This window comes from Macaca mulatta, chromosome 4 (genome assembly GCF_049350105.2).
Source record: "Macaca mulatta isolate MMU2019108-1 chromosome 4, T2T-MMU8v2.0, whole genome shotgun sequence".
Classification (NCBI taxonomy): domain Eukaryota; kingdom Metazoa; phylum Chordata; class Mammalia; order Primates; family Cercopithecidae; genus Macaca; species Macaca mulatta.
Window position 1 is genome coordinate 85358415 of NC_133409.1, and position 21576 is coordinate 85379990.

General features: G+C 36.6%; 1 protein-coding gene across 2 annotated transcripts in view; it reads left to right on the forward strand.

Moving 5' to 3' along the window:
• ASCC3 (activating signal cointegrator 1 complex subunit 3) overlaps positions 1-9269 on the forward strand; it is a 372277-nt gene extending 363008 nt beyond the window's left edge. For both annotated transcript variants that reach the window (XM_078001240.1, XM_015136988.3), the window contains 5 exons: positions 96-247; positions 1898-2045; positions 5330-5539; positions 8187-8362; positions 8458-9269. In XM_078001240.1, coding sequence (XP_077857366.1) covers positions 96-247; positions 1898-2045; positions 5330-5539; positions 8187-8362; positions 8458-8605 — 834 coding nt within the window. In that variant the 3' untranslated portion in view covers positions 8606-9269. The remainder of the gene's footprint in view (positions 1-95; positions 248-1897; positions 2046-5329; positions 5540-8186; positions 8363-8457) is intronic.
• Positions 9270-21576: the final 12307 nt, after the last annotated feature.

Here is a 21576-nt window from a genome sequence, read left to right on the forward strand (position 1 = left end):
TTGGTTTCTTTGTTTTTTGTTAAAGCTAACATCAGAATCCCAGTGAAGGGGGCAAGTACCATGTTATTCTTGTAACGTGCATTTTCCCTGTTCAGGCAATGCTGGACGTGGCTGCAAACCAGGGCTGGCTGGTGACTGTCCTGAATATCACCAATCTGATTCAGATGGTGATCCAGGGTCGGTGGTTAAAAGACTCTTCTCTTCTTACACTACCAAACATAGAAAACCATCATCTTCACCTTTTCAAGTAATTGTCTTACTTTTCAATGTAATTGTTTTGTTTTAATTTAAAAAAAAAATATTTTTTATATATGTAGTCACTGAAATTTTATGTTATGGAGAATACTGATTATTGACGTGGAAAATACTCCTGTTTCCCAGAGTAAGACATGGCCAACTGACAGAACATTTTTGTTTGGAATTTGATCATCAGTCCCAAGCTGAACTATAATTTAAACTTCTCCTATCTAAATCATTTTCCATTTGAAGCATTGGATACATTTTTTTCTTAATTGCGTTTATTCTTTTACAATATCAATCTTCATTTAAGAAGACATCATTAAAATGCTTTGTGATCTAAAGCAAAATAAATGGCCAATGTCTGTTATTGTTGAAGAGATTTGAGATATCTGAAATCCATTGTAAAAGTAAATTGTGCATCTGTAAAATGTCCCAAACTAGGTAGTTACATATATTAGGAGCTCAAGATATAACCTGTATGTAAGAGTTTATGTTAGCATCAATTATTTAACCCATAAGTCTCATGTACATGACTGAAATATATTTGCAAGGAAAAGAACAGTGTCTAATACAAGCAGGGTTGGCAATGTTTAATTGGAAATGTTTCTTTCACACCAGTGTTTCACGCCAGTTGAGAGATAATTTGCAGCCAAAATATTGGTTCACAGTCATGTAGACAAGCAAAACAATCTGGCTGTAGCTTGCCATCATGCACTCGTACTCCTGTTCATCCGGATAAGGGGTGGCAGTTATTTGAGACATCTAGACACAGATGCCAACAAGAACCTCAGGCACACACGAAGTCTCCTTAGGAAAGTCCCTCAATTTGACTCAAATATATTGGGTTCCAGGGCAGTTGTCTCCATGGTACTTGGGTTCCAACCATGGGATGTCCCTAGAAACTAAAAGACACTTATGCCATAGCAGCAGCAAGTGGCATGGGGTGAAAGGCAGATAACCTCCTCTGTGTGTCTGCAGCTCAGTTTCAGGAGCCCTTCCAGTATGGTATAAAAGTTATGGGAGTAGGGTTTCAGCAGTAAAGAACACACATTAAGGTACTACCACACATAGCACGCAGGTCTGCTATTTAAGCTGCTTGGGACCTAAGAGATTTGATACAGTTTTCACAGCACTCTTAGGAGTTTCAATTATATTTTTCTTCTTACTGGAATATTTAGGTGGCCTATGTTTCTGGGATCTAGCACTACTTATGCTGTAAATCTCAAAAATTCTCAAAATGAACTTTTAGCTTTATGTTCCCAACAACTTATAATTTAAAGCTTTATTTAAGTAATTATATTAAAGACATTTGCTGCACCCATTAAGCACATTTCAGGGGTCCAGATCAGTACTTCATTTTCGTGGAAGCATTACTTCACATTAGTGCCTTCCTGTAGAAAGACACCCAATGTCTGTGAACCCTAAGTGTTTACTGAGCTCACACATAATTAATACATTTTATGTAGTGATAACAGTACTGCCTAGGGCTGTTATCCATACAGAATGCTGGCTGAATTTTTAAACTTAACATAATGGTCTTAAAATGTCATTTCTTAATTGAAACAAAAAAAAGTTATCATTATATAAACCACCATTGTCAGAAAATCATCTTTCTGCTGTGAAACAATTATTTGCTTGGTTTGATATTATTTCCTAGGAAATGGAAGCCAGTTATGAAGGGCCCACATGCTAGGGGTCGGACCTCCATCGAGTGCCTTCCCGAACTGATCCAGGCCTGTGGAGGTAAAGACCATGTATTTAGCTCCATGGTAGAAAGTGAGCTACATGCTGCAAAAACGAAACAGGTAAGACCATCTCTTAAGTGTTTTGAAGGCTCCCCTACTCAGAGGTGTACCATGAGTTTTCTAACTTGGAGCATGGATTTTGGAACCAGGCTCACCTTGAGTTAAATTGTCTCTGCCATTTACTACTATGATTATGAACATGAAAACATACATGTCTCAAGAAGTTCTTGTGAAAATTAAGGAAGATACTCTTATGTAAACTGCTTTATACAGTTCTTGACATAGAGTAAGAACTCAATAAATGAATAATAAAAATAATGACAGTAATAGTAACTAATAGTGGTATTTGCATTACGAGAAGTTGTTTCAGTATAAATGCTACTAAGCTGGCTGTGAAAAGCCTCAAGTAGCTTGTCCATCACTTGGTTGCATTATCCTAACCTTCTACTCCCTCTCTTCAGGGTAGTGTTTCCTTCGGTATGCTTGGTATATTTTCATGCAATTCCCTCAGTTATTTGTTTATGCCCCTCTCTTATTATAATCACTTTGTTTCTAGATCCAAAAGTATCCTTTCAAATAAACCGTGTGTGTGTGAACCATATAACTTACACAGAAAGCTGAATCTATATTGCGAAAAACAACACGGATCATGTCTCCAAACAATCTTTAGGAAGACCAAAAATATGAATGAACAATGCCAGAAATATTTGGCTATCTAGACTTTAAGTCTTAAGCAATTTTACCCTAAACATGTCAAAGTAAACGTTCAGGATTTATAACATAATTAACATATTGACTTGCAAATGCAGGTATTAAAGAAACTTCTAAACTATGTCTTTTTTTTTTCCAAGTGGAACTTATTTTTGATCAAGACTTGGAAAAAGTGTAACAGGCGTTAACGTCTGATTGACTGTTCAGTTTCTGTTGAACCCAAGATTGGCACAAAATACTATTTAAATATTCATAATAAATGCCTACCTTTCTAACTAAATTACCATCAAAATTATGAATAAAAACAATATATTTAAATCAAAACAAAGCTTCTGTTAGCAACAACAGATTTCCAACATAACATACATTGATTTCAAGCCAAGTTTTAGATATGATGAAAAATTAGAACATTGTTATAATTAGTTCAGGGAGAACTCAGAAGTAAACTTACTTAATTTATTTGCATAAATTGCCATTCTGTTATCTTTAAAACCAAATGCAAATTGGCTCTGTCTGATATGATGATGGTTATTTGGCTCAAAAGTGCTTCAATTTGCAGAGCAATCTGGTGCCGGCTCTGCAGTGAGGCGATCCCAGGTAACATACAAATCCTGAATTATTCCAGAAATTAGTATGTTTAAAGCATCAATTTAAGTGCTAATTGCAGTAGTAATGAGAAAAAGCAGTACGACTGTGAGATTTGCATCTTCTACCCCATCAGTATGCCTGGAACGGCTGCTGACTGGCAGAGGATTTGGCTGCTAATTAAATAATTGTATGCATGGCAGTGCTCTTGCCTGATTCAATAGATGAAGATTAATCCTCAGATAAATATGTTTGGCTGGTATTGAAATGTCTTAGCAGTTTCTTTAAAAATAGTTCATGTTTTATATACATAAATATATATACATATATATATCTCCAATAAATATATGTGTACACATTGTAGATTGAAAATAATAATAACATTAAGTCCTATAAAAAATTACATATATATAAAAGCCAGATATGACATTTGGGGACTTTGTAAAGTAAAATCCCAATGAATTGCTGATAACAAAACATTATATTGGTAACTAATTTAATGGTACAAGTAAAGAAACATATCAAGTCTTGCTTCATGTGGTAAATATTACTTGTGCTGTCTGACAAAGTCAAATGCTTTACAGAAATTGTGTTTTTAAGTCCCCTTAACCACTTTTCCAGACTGGCCAGTCCTAGAAGAACATCCAGTGGTACAGCTTCTATACTGAGTGACTATGGGTTCTAGCAGGGGATAGACCATCCTTTGTACTGGAAGTACACTCTGTCGCTTGACTATTTCAAAATCCAGTTCAAGACATGATTTCAGATTCATAAGACAAGTTATAGGATTGAATTTGAATTGAAAATTTGCATTGAATTTACATTTTTTTTAATTCCTAAGGGATAGTTTGGTTCATCAGGGCTACTTCACTTCAATTAGGTATACCCAGCAGCAGTAAGCAAGATCAAAGCCTATAAGGAAATATATAGTATGTATTAAAGGAATAAAAGGAAAACCAAAATTAAAATACCATGTACTTTTAAAAACTAACATAGAAGGTAACAACTGATTTAAAAAAAAAAAAAAAAAAAGCCAATGTCTTGAGAAGTTTTCTTGACTGATGCTGATATTGCCATAGAATTGTATATGTTATAAAAAGATGACCTCAAGTTTCTTTTGTTACATCTTTTCTGTAGACCTAGGTATTCATTCATTCATTCATTCAACATTGGTGAGCACTTGCTATTTGAATACTGATTTTTCACAAATGTCTTTCCACTTCAAAAGCAGTATAAAATTAGGTAAAATATCTTTTAATGTGTCATTTTAATTGGTATTCTCAGCATAATGATGCCAAAAATTCATATTTGTTTCTAGAAGGAACCCTAGACTTATAGAATTCCTTGTGAAATATCGAATATAAAGAAATTTTTTTTTCAGAATAAATAGGACAAATTTGAAATAGGAGCCAAAAAATGTACAATAAGTGGTCAATGGAGGATTCTAACATCAATTATTCAATTACAAAATTTTTTTCAGGTTGCCCATTTATCCCCAAGTAATGCTCTCCATCTTAGAAGCCACATGAATGTCTGAATAGATGCTTCTCTAAAACAAACCAGTTCGACAACAAACATTTTTTAACTTGTTTTATTTTAGTATAGTCAACAGCTGCTCAATATCAGGAGGGATTTACAATAAAGAAATCACAAGTTTAAATAATGATAAGCCCTCTTTTAGTTACTTTTACAAAGACATTAAAAAGACTAAAAGCACAATATTTTTACACATACATGCATATAGCCACAAGTATAAGAAAAATTGAGGACATCTGAACAAAATCACTATTATGTTAATTATTAGGATTATGTTAATGTTAATATCCTAGTAGTAATAAGTACCATAGTTTTGAAATGCTACCTTTAGAGGAAACTGAGTAAATGGTCCACAGAATGTCTCTGTATTATTTCCTGCAACTGCGTTGGATCTAGAATTAATCTCAACATTAAAAGGTTGATTTTTTTCTAAAAGCACACTGTTTCTTAGTTGATCATTGCATTTCACATAAACTCTTCCTTTATTATGTTACTTTTCTGTTTTTATTTAGGCATGGAATTTCTTATCTCACTTGCCAGTGATAAATGTTGGCATAAGTGTTAAAGGCTCGTGGGATGACTTAGTTGAAGGACATAATGAACTCTGTGTCTCAACTCTGACTGCAGACAAACGAGATGACAACAAATGGATCAAATTGCATGCTGACCAAGAGTATGTGCTTCAAGTCAGCTTGCAGAGAGTCCACTTTGGGTTCCACAAGGTATAGTGTTTGGTTTCCATTCTCAAATATTTCACACCAAATACCAGCATGCGCCACCACACATATCTGTTATATGACTAATGCGCCCGTGTCATTGATGAATCCTGCTTTCTCAGCTGGTCTTAAGCAGCGAGAGTTAGTCTTTTGAAATTCATGAGTTCTCCTCATGTGCCATTTTTCAGCCCCAGAAAATCTACCTTACATAAGAATGTATTGCCTAGAGTTCTATTCTCAAAGTATGGTATACAGACTCAGTCCAGGAGAATTTCCTGAAGGGCCTTTTAAAGTGCAGATTCCTTGGCCCCACTCCAGACTGGCTGAATCAGAACCTCAAGGAGGGGGGATCTCAAAATCTATACCTTCACTCAATACTCCAGATGATTTTTAAGGGCCTTAAAGCTTGAGCAGTACTGCCCTAGAGGCACTTTGGTATACAGGAACTGCATTGGGCTAGATATAGATGAGACTGAAGCTTTACCACTTAGCTCTATGAATTTGAATAAGACATTAAGCTTTTCTGAGCCTCAGTTGCCACATCTGCCTGCGTCCTTCATTATAATGCGTAGAAGAGCTTTGTCAATGTTCATACAGGCCAAAAATGTACAGTATTTTTATTTTAGATTACTATGCTCTTTTCTGTTGCCTCTGACACCAAAATTAATTATCTGGTCCTTTAAGAATATTAGTACACAGCATGTGGGCAGATTGGTTTTTAGTGCCATAATAATTAAAATAAGAAAGAATTAGTCTTCTTTATGGTCCAGTGGATTCAGGGCTTTCCCATATCTAGAATAAGCCCTCAGGGGTGAAGCTGTAGTTCATTAGTATTGCCCCTTCTGTTCTCACACACAAAATGATCAGTAACTTTCTATTCGTACGATGTTCTTTCAGTATTGTACCTTCAAGTCTCACCTCATTTGATTTCTAAATCTAAAAAATCTGTCAGTTTAAGTATTAACTGATGGGCCTCTGGCATTTCAGAGACTTTAATATGAGCTTCTTTTTTTCTTTTTTCTTTTTTCTTTTTCCTTTTTTTTTTTTTTTTTTTTTGATACAGAGTCTCACTGTGTCACCCAGGCTTGGCTCACTGCAACCTCCACCTCCCAAGTTCAAGCACTTCTCCTACTCCAGCCTGCCAAATAACTGGGTTTTACAGGCATGTGCCACTACACCCAACTAATTTTTTGTATTTTTAGTAGAGATAGGGTTTCACCATGTTGACCAGGCTCATCTCGAACTCCTGATCTCAAATGATCCGCCTGCCTCTGCCTCCCAAAGTGCTGGGATTACAGGCATGAGCCACCACACCTGACCTTAATATGAGCTTTTGTTTGTTTGTTTGAGATGGAATTTCACTTATGTTGCCCAGGCTGGAGTGCAAGGGTGCAACATCAGCTCCCTGCAACCTCCGCCTCCCGGTTCAAGCAATTCTCCTGCCTCAGCATCCCGAGTAACTGGGATTACAGGTGCCTGCCACCATACCTGGCTAATTTTTTGTATTATGTTGGCCAGGCTGGTCTCAAACTCCTGACTTCAGGTGATCCACCTGCCTTGGCCTCCCAAAATGTTGGGATTATAGGCGTGACCCACTGCACCTGGCAATATGAGCATTTTTAGAGGACTTAATGTATTCCAACTTATTAAAAAAGTAATATAAACTAATACTAGTAGTAATCATAAAAATAGCAATAATTATAAAGATAAAATCATGGGGGAAAACTATGATTTTTTACCTTAATATTCTATGTATAACTTAGATTTAATCATGCCAGAAAATCTCTTAATTTTTGTTTCTGAATGCTGTAAAAATATATTACTTTCTGACACCCTTTTGAAATAAGTGAAACATCTCCCTCTAGAATACTGAGTGAAGTCTGAGAATATATCATTATTACTATATTTTATTATGCCATAAAGTCATTGTCTTAAAGAATCGTTAGAATAATCTTGCATTTTATAAAAATTGATCTAAAATAAAGACCTCAAGTGCGATCATTATGTTTATATCTAATTTGGATTGTGGTGATTAATATATTTTACAAATTGCTTGACTTAAAATTGCCCATTTCTCAGAGAAGGGACTCTTTAATATTACCATATTAGAATATATGCTTATTTATGTGAGTTTTTTTCTTGGATGGGGGGAAAGTATGTATTTGATATAGTACTCCTCATGTTGGGGTCCAGAGTCCAGTCTTGATTGGCTTTGTGTTTTTGTTTATTTGTTTGTTTGTTTCCTTAAGCATTCGTTTTTTGTGAATAAGGTTTTGGAAGATTTGGTTAACATGGTTATGTCTCAATTTGTTCATCTACCAATGTGGTATTAAAGTTAATTGTAGAAATAGCATGAGAATTTGCTAATTGGATGTCAAGATCCAGAGTTTTTTATTCTAACTGGCCAAATATTCTGATACTTACAACCACAAACTAGTGTCTACAATGTGCTCTGAGAATCTTGAGATAAGTTAAATAATTGCATATCAAAGACACCAAACCAGAATGGAAGAAAATTTAAAACATCTCAGATACATATGGTGAACTATGTAGATGTATGGCCTTCAAGTAACTCAACGTAGCCTTAACCACAACCAAATGGTATAGAAAGTCTAGATATTTTTAATGTTGTCTCTTTTTTTCTGGTTTATAGGGAAAGCCAGAGAGCTGTGCAGTTACTCCTCGGTTTCCCAAATCAAAAGATGAAGGATGGTTTTTGATATTAGGAGAAGTAGATAAGAGAGAACTTATTGCTTTGAAAAGAGTAGGATATATTCGAAATCATCATGTTGCTTCCCTTTCTTTTTATACCCCTGAAATACCTGGAAGGTAAGAAGAAGCCTACTACCAAAGTTCTGAAAGAATTAAATATGATTGTGATTACAAATGTGGTTTTACATTTTTATTCTATTTTTATATTTTAGGTATATATACACATTATATTTCATGAGTGACTGCTACCTTGGCCTGGACCAGCAGTATGACATCTATCTCAACGTTACACAAGCGAGCCTTTCTGCACAGGTCAACACCAAGGTCTCTGATGCCCTGACTGACCTGGCATTAAAGTAACCTGACCTGAACAATCCATTTGAAAGGAGTGGCTAAGAATTCTCATTGTTCAGTCATCTAGACAACATCGAATTACTTGATGTTTGCCTTGAAAGGATCAACTTCTAACCTCAGCCATCCAGGAAATTGACAGTGGCTGCAGTATTGACTCCAGTGACATAAAGTTAACCACAGTGGCCTTTTAACAAATGTTGCCTTTTATAATGTTATCTTCATGAGTTTCTTGATATGTGAGATGAAAAAGCATGTAGAATAATCTTTTAATTTGTGTATATTTGAGGTGATATTTAGGAGCTATCAGTCAAATTTTACATCTCACAATGTACTGTTTACATGAATATTGGCTTTTTCTTTTTTAAGGAAAACTGCATTGAGGTGTGACAAGTGTTAGGACTTGTCACAGATTTCTAACTCTGCCACATAAAATATAAATATAAACCTGTAAGGTGATACACAGTGTGTGTTGTTAGCAAAATTTATACTTTGATATGATTACATGCAGAAGTAGCTTCAAGAATTTCTTATACTCATAAATGTTTTAATAATATGTGATGTAAAATTATATTATGGAGCCTAATGATGATAACAAAGAAAACAGAATATACTGATCTTAGAAAATGTAGATACGGTTAACTGGGAAATAAAATATAGAGTGACACTTCAAGACCAGTTGACTCAATGTTTTCTTCTGCTTCCTTTCCATAATATCCCCTTACTCATCTGTTCTTTTCTTTCCCTTCTACTTCAAGGCTTTATTTCCATTATCTTTCTGACATATTTATTTACACAAGGAGAGAAGTATAATCTAATTCATGTTGTAACACTTACAGATCATATAGTACAATTATTTGTCTTTATGCTGTCCTGGACAAATCTGAGACAGAAAATTTTTGACCCCTATGGGTCAAAGAAAATTTCTCTATGTGCAAACAAATTCCATCTTGAAAAATACTTTTTCAAGCTAAAAAGTTGTTAAAATTCAATGTTCATATAATATGCATTCTAGTGGAATGAAATTCTACCTTTGTGAAATAATTTCAGTTTTCTTAGCCCTAAAATGAATTATTTTAAAACATTTTCCAATGTAACTGTTACAAGTACTAGAATTTCAGTGTTTCTGGAATTGGAATGTACTGCTTGTATATATCCTTTTCCATGCTTAAATAAAAAAGAAGAAGAAATAAAAGTAGGTTGCAGGAGAACCAGGCATTCACTTCCCAAAATTAAATCTAAATAACTATTGCAAGCAAACCAAGTATAGTGAGAAGGAGGACTCTAGTCTGAGAAATTTACTTCATATAAAAGTTCTCTCTGTTTTTTCTTTGGCAAAGTTTATTACCTAATTGGAATTTATATCTTAAACACTGTTTTAGTGGAATTAAAAGAAAATGAAGATTATGTATAGATAACAATGACCAGTCCATACAGGAACCTGAGGGGTAACAATCTCACTGATTTCGTGTTTACCAACATCATTCCTTTTTATTAGACAGCAAGCAGACTTGGGAGGTCTCCTTCACTGGATATATGACACAGGACATAGGAGCAATAAGAAAGTATTTCTGTTGTACCCATTAGAGAGAAGAGAAATAATGTGACAAATTTAAGTTAATCTTATTCCAATGAGTGACCAACACTATCTACAACTTTATCCACACTCATTACTCAACAAAAATTAGTGTTAAATGTGTCTTACAACAGGATATATGCCAACATAATCAGATTAGTACTACTGTTTACAGATCTGCAAGTATTAACATCTCATAACTTTTTTACTGGCCAAGAATTTTGTCAGTGTTTAAAATAATTCCAAATCCTGATTATTGAAAGAATGCATTTGTTCTAAAGTGTCTTGCGGGGTTTTGTTTTCGTGAAGAGAAATATTGTGATAAAAAGGTTTCAAGGCTGTATTAAAAAGTGCTTTCTTAACTGATGTACCTACAACCCACTTATCTCAGAACATGCACCTCTGGGCTGGCTATTATACTATACAACTCTGTTTTCATGGCAGGTCATTTCATATTTCTCTGGAGTTTATCAACTCAAAATAATTGAAGTTCCAGTCAAGGATTTGTTGTAGGCACTGTGTTGAGTATTCTGATACCCACATGAATCAGAAACACATCCTGCCTTCAAAAAGGGTAGCCTGGTGATAAAAAGATATTCATAATTATAATAAAAAGTAATTGCACTAATATTAGTGATGGGGGAAATGCTATGGGAGTTCAGAGGTAAAATATTACTTAGAAAAATCATGAAGTGACATTTACGCTGTTTTTAAGATGCTTAGAATTGGGAAGGCACAGATGAAAGAGGACATTCCAGGTCAGGTAGAATAGCATTAGGAAAATTTATAGCTAGCCCAGCCTAGAGTGGCTAGGTCTGCATTCTCAGAGACATGAAAGGGATGAATGGGCAAGACGAAGGGGAAAGTCTGTGAAGTGACTGTGAATTAGAGAGTTAAAGACCGTAACTCTTATGTGAATACAATGGAATTTATTGGCAAGTCACCGGAGGTTAGGGTTTGGCTATGTGGGAGCTTTCTTTATGAAAATGAATCTGGCCTCGATGTAGAGATGATACGACCAAGCAAGGAAGTGTAGCAAGAAAAGCCAAGGAAACAACACTCAAAACCTAACTGCAGTAAGGAGTCAGGAAGGACCAGAGAAGGTTATGATGAAGAACATTCTGAGAGTGGAACAGACAACCAGTGCAGAGAGGAGACAACCAGGAGCCTGGCAGGACACGCGTCCATATCTGTGGTGGGTGATGAGTGCTAAATACTGACAAGAGGTCAGGGAAGTAAGAACCAAGTCAAGGGTCCTGACTCTGAGAGTGGTGGATCATGAATGATTGTTAAGAGAGTAAATTTAGCTAAATAGGAAGAGAGGAAGCTGAGATTTCAGGAGGTGAGGACCAGAGTGGGCAATAAGAAAGGAGAGGCAGTGAATGAAGAAAGTAATTCTACAGGTTTCGTTCAGCAACGATCCAGTGTTATCACCTGCATTGAAGAAGGTGATGATAGAGCAGACAGGAATGGGTAAGAATCAGCTTGTTTCCTTTCAACATTCTCCCCTGCAACCACCATTCCTGAACACATACAAATATATGTATTTGCCCTCATCCCCACCATTACCACCATCAAGCTGAAAACTAAAATTCCTCACACATTTCCCAAAAACAAAGTGTGGGGATCCTTCAGTCCCAATAATAAGAAAATTTAAAGAGGGAACCTACTTATTTCCTTGACGTGAATAAGGAGCCCTTCTCATACTTTAAAATTCCACTGCTAACTTTGATGGGAAGAGGATACAGTGGTGGGATATTCAGTCACCAAAAATCATCTGTCTTTTCTTCCCTTTACACATACAAACAATGCAGCAAAGTCCAAATATGCAAGATTGACCCACTCCCTCAAATTTTGATTGCCCTTTCTCACGATTTAATCCAATAGCCTTAGAAAATTACGTGTCACGGCCGGGCGCGGTGGCTCAAGCCTGTAATCCCAGCACTTTGGGAGGCCGAGACGGGCGGATCACGAGGTCAGGAGATCGAGACCATCCTGGCTAACACGGTGAAACCCCGTCTCTACTAAAAAATACAAAAAACTAGCCGGGCGAGGTGGCGGGCGCCTGTAGTCCCAGCTACTCGGGAGGCTGAGGCAGGAGAATGGCGTGAACCCGGGAGGCGGAGCTCCAGCCTGGGCGACAGAGCGAGACTCCGTCTCAAAAAAAAAAAAAAAAAGAAAATTACGTGTCACTTCCCAAGGACATGCTCCACACATACCTCCAGTTGCTCAGGACCAAAACTTTGGGGTCATTACTGACTCTACTTTTCTAATCGAATAGAAATTTAATTAGAAAACCTCAACCTACATCTAACCTGTCAGCAGACCTTTTCAGCTCTACCTTTGAAATCTATCTGAAATCCAGCCACCTTCCCCACTGCCACCCTATCCACTCCACCTCCTGGCTGGCCTCTCTCCTGCTACTCTTGCCCCTTTTCAGTCTTTACACAACAATTTGGTTTTGAAACATAGGTCTGATCATGAGTTCACTCTGCTCAAAAGCTTCCAGTGCCTTTCCATCTCAAAAGCCAAAATCCTTACAGTACCCACAAGGTCCTGCACAGTGTTGCCTTCTCCCCTCACTACCCTCTGGCCCTCCTGCTCACTACACACCAACCACAGGAGTCACCTCCCTGCTTGTTGAACTTGCCATTTCTACTCCCTCACTTGGATGACTGTTGCCCCTAATCTTATGTCTCACCATCTTATTTTAAATGGCAAGCCCACAAAACCTCCCTAACCCCCTCTCCTGTTTGGTTTTTCTCCATTGTTTTATCAACACTATTAAAATATGTGTTGGTTTATTATTAGTCTCTTCTGACTATGCTTCAGGAAAGCAGGGATTTTTGTCACTTCTGTTCACTGCTACAAAGAAGGACCTATATTTCCTGGCATACAGTCGCTCAATAAATACTTTCTGAATGACTAAATGAACACAGAGGCACACGGGAATTCTAAACTATCTCCCCCACAACCACCACCACCACCGCCACTGGCTCCATACACAGAGTTAACCACCCGTTCTTCCAGGGATTACAAGTACTGTCACACTCACCAAAAGCAAGGTACTAACTGATCATCTTGTATCTTTTGTCAACAGAGGAAAGGTATATTTAAGTTAATTGATAGTTTTATGATGATGATTGTTATAACTTATGGAAAAGAAGAATGAGTTTTTGTGTAGTAATGGATCTTAGGTATTACAGATCTTTTAAAACTTCCAATGATCATAGAATCTTTCTCACCTGAAGTTGTAGCTCTCTGTCTTCTCTCACCAGACCCTTTCCTTCCCTCCATCACTGCTGCTATTTTCAGTGAAAAGACCCCCAAATAGGAACTCCATATAGTTAAGAATATAGATTGATAATAATTTGGGGCTTTCTGTTTTTAGATATAATCCAAAATGAGTAGGCAGAAATTATTTCATGAGCTGGCTTCTTAAAAGAAAAACCTGAATTAAGCTGCGCATCTTTCAAATGAGTATTACTGAATATAGAACTTGACTTCAGAGATGTGTATTAAGCCCTTGGATTAACTTTCTTTTTCTGGCTTCCGAAATAGAAATTCTAAGTCTAAGCAACACAGGAGATAAAAACATTTTGAGTTTCGTAAGTTTTAGTTATATTATTTTCAGGTACTCAAAAATGCTGAGAATGACTGCTGATTCCAGGATGTCCTGGAAGCCTGTTTTTTAAGCAGTGGAGGAACAGCTATCATGAGTTCTGGAAAGATTTAGTCCCACAATTTCCACTTCAGTCCTTCCACTTTTCATCAAAGAGCATTCTGTACGATTTCTGAAAAATAAAGTTGTTCAAATTTGAGGCCTTTAAATGAAGTTTCAGGGGTTCTATTTTGCTTGAATATTCTTCCCAAGACTTTGCATTCCAATTTGAGAAAGATCTTGTGGGGGTGCTACTCAGATATTAGATCCAGGCTGACCCAAGGTCAAGCTTTTGGCTAAAAAGACAGCCACATTTGAATGGATACTTAAATTTCTATTGTTATTCTTCGATTGCCCTATGATTTGGAGAATTTGTTTAAAATGCGCCTGATTAAAGTTTCCTAATACTGTGGCTGTAAGTTGTTAACCATTCCGTAGAGACTTCCTGAAGAACATGACGGACTGTAGATCATACCATGTTGGTTGAGCAGAATCACAACTTCTAATTAAAAGTTCTTTGAATCCCCCAAACCCATGTTTCTTTACTTGTTAATTTTATTACTTGGGTGTCCTTGATTTTACTGGGACTTTCTTAGCCATGTAGGTGCCACTCCTGACCATTGAAAACAAGTATAGTCTCCTTGAATGATCATACTTTTTGGTTCCAAGTTACACTGGAAGGAGTTTTTAATGATTTGAGGATTGCAGAGTTGATCTAAGATGAATTTCATGTGTGAGCTTTCACCCAAGTGTGGCTGTCTGTTGGCCTCAGAGAACTGTACTTTCCCGGATGTAGAGGATTGTTGTAGCTGGTTTTGGAACTACCTGCAGCTGATGGTTCATTTTTCCAAAAGGCCTAGAGGGTGCCAAATGTTATTCCTTTGAGGGATGAATGGAGATCCTGAAATAACCAAATAATTCCTGAGAATTAGACAACTAATAACGCTGAATAATACTGACTACCATAAAAAACAAAATCACTTTTCTTATGATGACATTAACTGCAATCAGAAGGTTCTAAAAATGTTCTTTATGTCAACACACCAGGATTGGTGCATATTCTCCAAAGTTCATCTAAAAGTTTATTCAACTAAAATGACTCGATTTATTTGAATGTGTAAGTTCTAGGTTTGTGATTGCTTTTTAGTGCAATTACATGCGTGGATTATTTTTCTTTTTAATGTCACCAGAGTGGACCACCAAAAATATTAAGTACATTTAAATTACAGAAGAGAAAGTTTGGATTGAAGTAAGAGGAAAAAAATACAAAGTCTTCACAACACAATTTTAAAATAATGAACAAGCAAGCTACCAATGGAGATCTTCATTTATCAAACATGATCTGCCCCAACACAGCTGTCTCTTTCCACTGGGCTCCTGGACACACTGGAAGCCCATCCTTGCATACTTCTTTAAATGTCTAAAATTGATATTGCATGAAAATGTCTAATAGTAATTTTAACAAAGAATGCCAGCAACTTCCAATGAGCTTTCAAATAAGCTGAAGTACATACAAAAGTGGCCTAATTACAGGCTGTCTACCAGGAATGTGCGTCTCTACCTGTGTTACTTGAACTGGTAATTATTATCAGGAAATATATTTGCCTATTAGAACACAATTTCACCAGGGATCTGGGAGGAATAAGTTTTGTTTTTAAGCTAGGTTTGCTGTATCAAGAGAAGCAGTTTAGGGTTTTGGCTTTTTTTTTCTTTTTCTTTCCTTCTTCTTTTTTTTTTTTTTTTTTTTTTTTTTCTTTTTTGAGACAGAGTCTTGCTCTGTTGCCCAGGCTGGAATCGTGCAGTGGCGCAGTCACAGTTAACTGCAGCCTCAACCTCCCACTCAACCAATCCTCCCACTTCAGACTCCTGAGTAACTGGGACCACAGGCACACCCCACCATGCCTGGCTAGTTTTTTGTTTCTTTTTAATGACGTTCTGAAATGCTACCTCACCATGTGCTATATTTGGTGATCTGGTCACATTTTGTAAGATTTAGGACAATGTATCTGATCAACTTTCTTCTGTTCCCATTTCCTCACCTCCAAAAACAGGGGTAACACCTGCCCAGGCTTCTCTCAGAGTCGTTGGCTCCATGATAAGAAGCGCAGTGAACGTCATTGCTGTACACACAGCACCTAGCACACAGGAGGTGTTCAATCAATTTTGTTGAATGAATCATTTATGTGAAAATGCTTAGAAAATGATAAAGAACTATGAAGAGTAACTATAATGGAAATGGAAGTCTAAGATGATCAATAGCAAACAAACTCATCCTCAGGATTGATTTTATGTGTCAATGGGGCGGTAAGCTAAGAGCCCCACCTCACCATCTCTACCCCCACCCCAAACAGAAAAATCATTGTGCCCAGAGAGAGATTTGTGCTCCATTCCTTTTTTGCTACAGGATTCCCACTTGTCAAAACGCAAAATACATGTACACTCAGGTGTAGCTCGGCACTCACATGGGAATGTGAATTACTTCTGAGAGCACTTTCTGGGAACATGTTGGAGGGACAGTAAAGGGCACCTAGGTATCCAGACTGGAGGTGAAGTCTGACTGCTTTATTACTTCCCCTCTGGGTTCTGAATTCAAACTTTAGAATCTTGCTAAGGGCCATTTTTTATATCCAAATAATCAGAAATGGATCACTCTGGAAGCAGAACAACTTTTGAGAGCAAGAGTGGAGGCAACTCACATTCTCACTGAGTGTTTGGATCATAAGGTATGTTGCACCCAGAGTGAAATGAAAATTTTAAGCAAATTCTGTAATGTTCTTTAAAAGCATTAATGTACTTTCCTTAACATTGCAAGCAATATCCATTCTGTCCAATCTTCCTGGCAGTCATGTTGCTCTCATGCTTGTGTAAGCATGAAAATCAATTTAAATATATTCAGTAAAAACCTAAACCCTTCCCTTTTAAAAGTAAATATCTGTTTTTTTCTCAGAAACAACCATTTTTACAGTATTTATTCAACTTCTGAAGCCTAATTCTATCCAAAAAATCAGGAGAAAAAAATCATGCTACTGGCTTCTAATATAGGGCTATTGTTACCAGAAACAGGGAATAATATAGACATCTTAGTAAAACCTCAACCTTATTTCCTGAGCCTTTAGAAAAATGCATTCCTCTAAAAACACATTACCCTACAAGTGGCCTTTGGAGAAACTGAAACATTGAAGAAATCCTTGGATTGCAGCAAAGAACATTCTCCATGGACAATTCTAATCAATTATAGAAACATAACTATACCCAGATCATGTAATATACCACAGTGATGATCCTGGCTTCTGTCCATCTTATAAAATGCTACAACTCATAACATCAGACCCACTGCTGTTTGCAGCAATCCAACCCACAAAGATTTACTCTCAATTGATTGTTACTTTTCATGCTGAAAATGATTGTACATCTGCATCTTCTATTTCAGTTTTGTCATTTTGTTATCTTTGCCCACTGTGTTAATTATTTTTTGATGCTTCATCCCATCCCCAAACAATATATTTGAAACACTCATGAGGATGCATTGCATAAATATTGAATGTGTTAAAGACAGAGTCTGAGGTAATTCAGAATGAATTTAAGTAAATTGATTGGAATAAGCTTTTATTTAGGAAATCTTCTAGGGACAATCCTGACATATTTAAAATAACTAACTGTTCACAGAGATGCAATCTGCAGGTGCATTTCAATGAATCCATGAATCAGCAATCAGAACAGAAATGCTTGATTTTAAGTTGTCAGAAAACAGCTAAAAAGGGAAGCAGAAAGACATTACCAATTACAACAATAAAAAACCAGGAAAAAGTTCTTTGGAACAAAAATGTTTTTTAAAAAAATCAGATAAATACAATGCAACAATGAGTTGCTTAATCCTGAGTTCCAATTTGATTGCACTGTGGTCTGAGATACTGCTATGATTTCTGTTCTTTTGCATTTGCTGAGGATTGTTTTGCTTCCAATTATGTGGTTGATTTTAGAATAAGTGCAAAGTGGTGCTGAAAAGAATGTATATTCTGTTGATTTGGGGTGGAAAGTTCTGTAGATGTCTATTAGGTCTGCTTGATCCAGAGCTGAGTTCAAGTCCTGAATATCCTTGTTAATTTTCTGTCTCCTTGATCTGTCTAATATTGACAGTGGGGTGTTAAAGTCTCCCACTATTACTGTGTGGGAGTCTAAGTCTCTTTGTAGGACTCTGAGAACTTGCTTTATGCATCTAGGTGCTCCTGTATTGGGTGCATATATATTTAGAATAGTTAGCTCTTCTTGTTGCATTGATCCCTTTACCATTATGTAATGCATTTCTTTGTCTTTTTCTATCTTTGTTGGTTTAAAGTCCATTTTATCAGAAACTAGGATTGCAACCCCTGCTTTTCTTTTTGCTTTCCATTTGCTTGGTAAATCTTCCTCCATCCCTTTATTTTGAGCCTATTTGTATCTTTGCATGTGAGATAGGTCTCCTGAATACAGCACAACAATGGGTCTTAACTGTCTATCCAATTTGCCAGTCTGTGTCTTTTAATCGGGGCATTTAGCCTATTTACATTTAAGGTTAATATGTTATATGTGAATTTGATCCTGTCATTATGATGTTAGCTGGTTGTTTTGCCCATTAGTTGATGTAGTTTCTTCATATTGTCGATGGTCTTTACAATTTGGTATGTGTTTGCAGTGGCTGGTACCAGTTTTTCCTTTCCATATTTAGTGCTTCCTTCAGGAGCTCTTGTAGGGCATGCCTGATGGTGACAAAATCTGTCAGCATTTGCTTGTCTGTAAAGGTTTTTATTTCTTCTTTGCTTATGAAGCTTCATTTGACTGGATATAAAATTCTGGGTTGAAAATTCTTTTCTTTAAGAATGTTGAATATTTACCCCCAGTCTCCTCTGGCTTGTAGGGTTTATGCAGAAAGATCCACTGTTAGTCTGATGGGCTTCCCTTTGTGGGTAACATGACCTTTTTCTCTGGCTGCCCTTAACATGTTTTCCTTCATTTCAACCTTGGTGAATCTGACAATTATGTGTCTTGGGGTTGCTCTTCTCGAGGAGTATCTCTGTGGTGTTCTCTGTATTTCCTGAATCTGAATGTTGGCCTGTCTTGCTAAGTCAGGGAAGTTCTCCTGAGTAATAGCCTGAAGAGTGTTTTCCAACTTGATTCTATCCTTCCTGTCACTTTCAGGTACACCAATAAATGTAGGTTTGGTTTTTTCACATATTCCCACACCACTGCTCAAGGAAATAAGAGAGGACACAAACAAATGGAAAAATACTCCATGGTTATGGATAGGAAGAATCAATGTTGTGAAAATGGCCATACTGCCCAAAGTAATTTATAGATTCAGTGCTATCCCCATCAAGCTACCACTGACTTTCTTCACAGAATGAGAAAAAACTACTTTAAATTTCATATGAAACCAAAAAAGATCCTGTATAGCCAAGACAATCCTAAGCAAAAAGAGCAAAGCTGGAGGCATCACAATGCCTGGCTTCAAACTATACTACAAGGCTATAGTAACCAAAACAGCATGGTACTGGCACCAAAACAGAGATATAGACCAATGGAACAGAACAGAGACCTCAGAAATAACACCATATGTCTACAACCATCTGATCTTTGAGAAACCTGACAAAAACAAGCAATGGGGAAAGTATTCCCTATGTAATAAATGGTGCTGGGAAAACTGACTAGACATATGCAGAAAACTGAAACTGGACCTCTTCCTTACACCTTATAAAAAAATTAACTCAAGATGGATTAAAGACATAAACATAAGACCTAAAACCATAAAAACCCTAGAAGAAAATCTAGGCAATACCATTCAGGACATAGGCATGGGCAAAGACTTGATGACTAGAACACCAAAAGCAATGGCAACAAAAGCTAAAATTGACAAATGGGATATAATTAAACTAAAGAGCTTCTGCACAGCAAAAGAAACTATCATCAGAGTGAACAGGCAACCTGCAGAATGGGAGAAATTTTTTGCAATCTATCCATCTGACAAAGGACTAATATACAAAGAACTTAAACAAATTTGCAAGAAAAAAACATACAACCCCATCCAAAAGTGGGCAAAAAATATGAACAGACACTTCTCAAAAGAAGACATTTATGCAGCCAGCAAACATATGAAAAAAGCCCATCATCACTGGTCATTAGAAAAACGGAAATCAAAACCACAATGAGATACCTTCTCATGCCAGTTAGAATGGTGATCATTAAAAAGTCAGGAAACAACACATGCTAGAGAGGCTGTGGAGAAATAGGAACACTTTTACACTGTTGGTGGGAGTGTAAATTAGTTCAACCATTGTGGAAGACAGTGTGGCGATTCCTCAAGGATCTAGAACCAGAAATACCATTTGACCCAGCAATCCCATTACTGGATATATACCCAAAGGATTATAAATCATTCTAATGTAAAGACACATGCACACATATGTTTATTGCAGCACTGTTAACAATAGAAAAGACTTGGAACCACCCCAGATGCCCATCAATGAAAGGTTGGATAAAAAAATGTGACACATACACACCATGGAATACTATGCAGCCATAAAAAAAGATGACTTCTTGTCCTTTGCAGTGACATGGATGAAGCCGGAAACTATCATTCTCAGCAAACTAACACAGGAACAGAAAACCAAACACTACATGTTCTCACTCATAAGTGGGAGGTGAACAGTGAGAACACATGGACACAGGGAGGGGAACGTCACACACCATGGCCTGTTAGGGGGTGGGGGGCTAGGGGAGGAATAGCATTAGGAGAAATACTTAATGTAGATGATGGATTGATGGGTGCAGCAAACCACCATGGCACGTGTACAAACAAACCTATGTAACAAACCTGCACATTCTGCACATGTATCCCAGAACTTAAAGTATTAAAAAAACTGAGATGTTAAAATGAAAAAAGGGATACATAAAGTACACCAAAAGTGTAATTATATACATATTTTATAGATTCAGTAAGTAAACAGAAAAATAATCTACCCTGGTGAACAGAGGAAGAAAAGTGGCAACTATAATTAAAAGTCAAATATTTTCGATTGGATTTGAAATTATTTCTTGGCTATGACACCAAAGGCACAGGCAATAAATGAAAAAATAGACACTTGGACTTCAAGAAAATTGAAAATTTTTGCGCATCAAAAGACACTATTAAAAGAGTAAAAAGGTACCCCATAGGATGGGAGAAAATATTTACAAATCATATATCTGATAAGAGATAATATCCAGAACACTCCTAAAACTCAACAATAAAATAACCTGATTCCCAAATTGACAAACGTCTTAAATAGACATATTTCCAAAGAAGATATACAAATGGCCAACAAGCATGTGACAAGATGCTTACCACCACTAATCATTTGAGAAATGTGAATCAAAACCACAATGAGATACCACTTCACACTCACTAAGATGGCTAACCACAAAATAATAAAATAAACAAACAAAAATAACCAGTGTTGGTGAGAATGTGGAGAAATTGGAACCCTTATCCACTGTTAGTAGGAACGTAAAATGGTGCAACCACTTTGGAAAACAGTATGACAGTTCCTCAAGAAAATAAAAATAAGATTACTATAAGATCCAGCAATTCCGGAAAAATTGAAAGCAGGGTCTTGAAGAGATATTTGTATACCCATGTTCACGGCAGCATTGCTCACAATAGTCAAACCTTAGAAGCAACCCAAGTGTCTGTCAAAGGATGAATGAATAAGCAAATGTGGTATATACAGA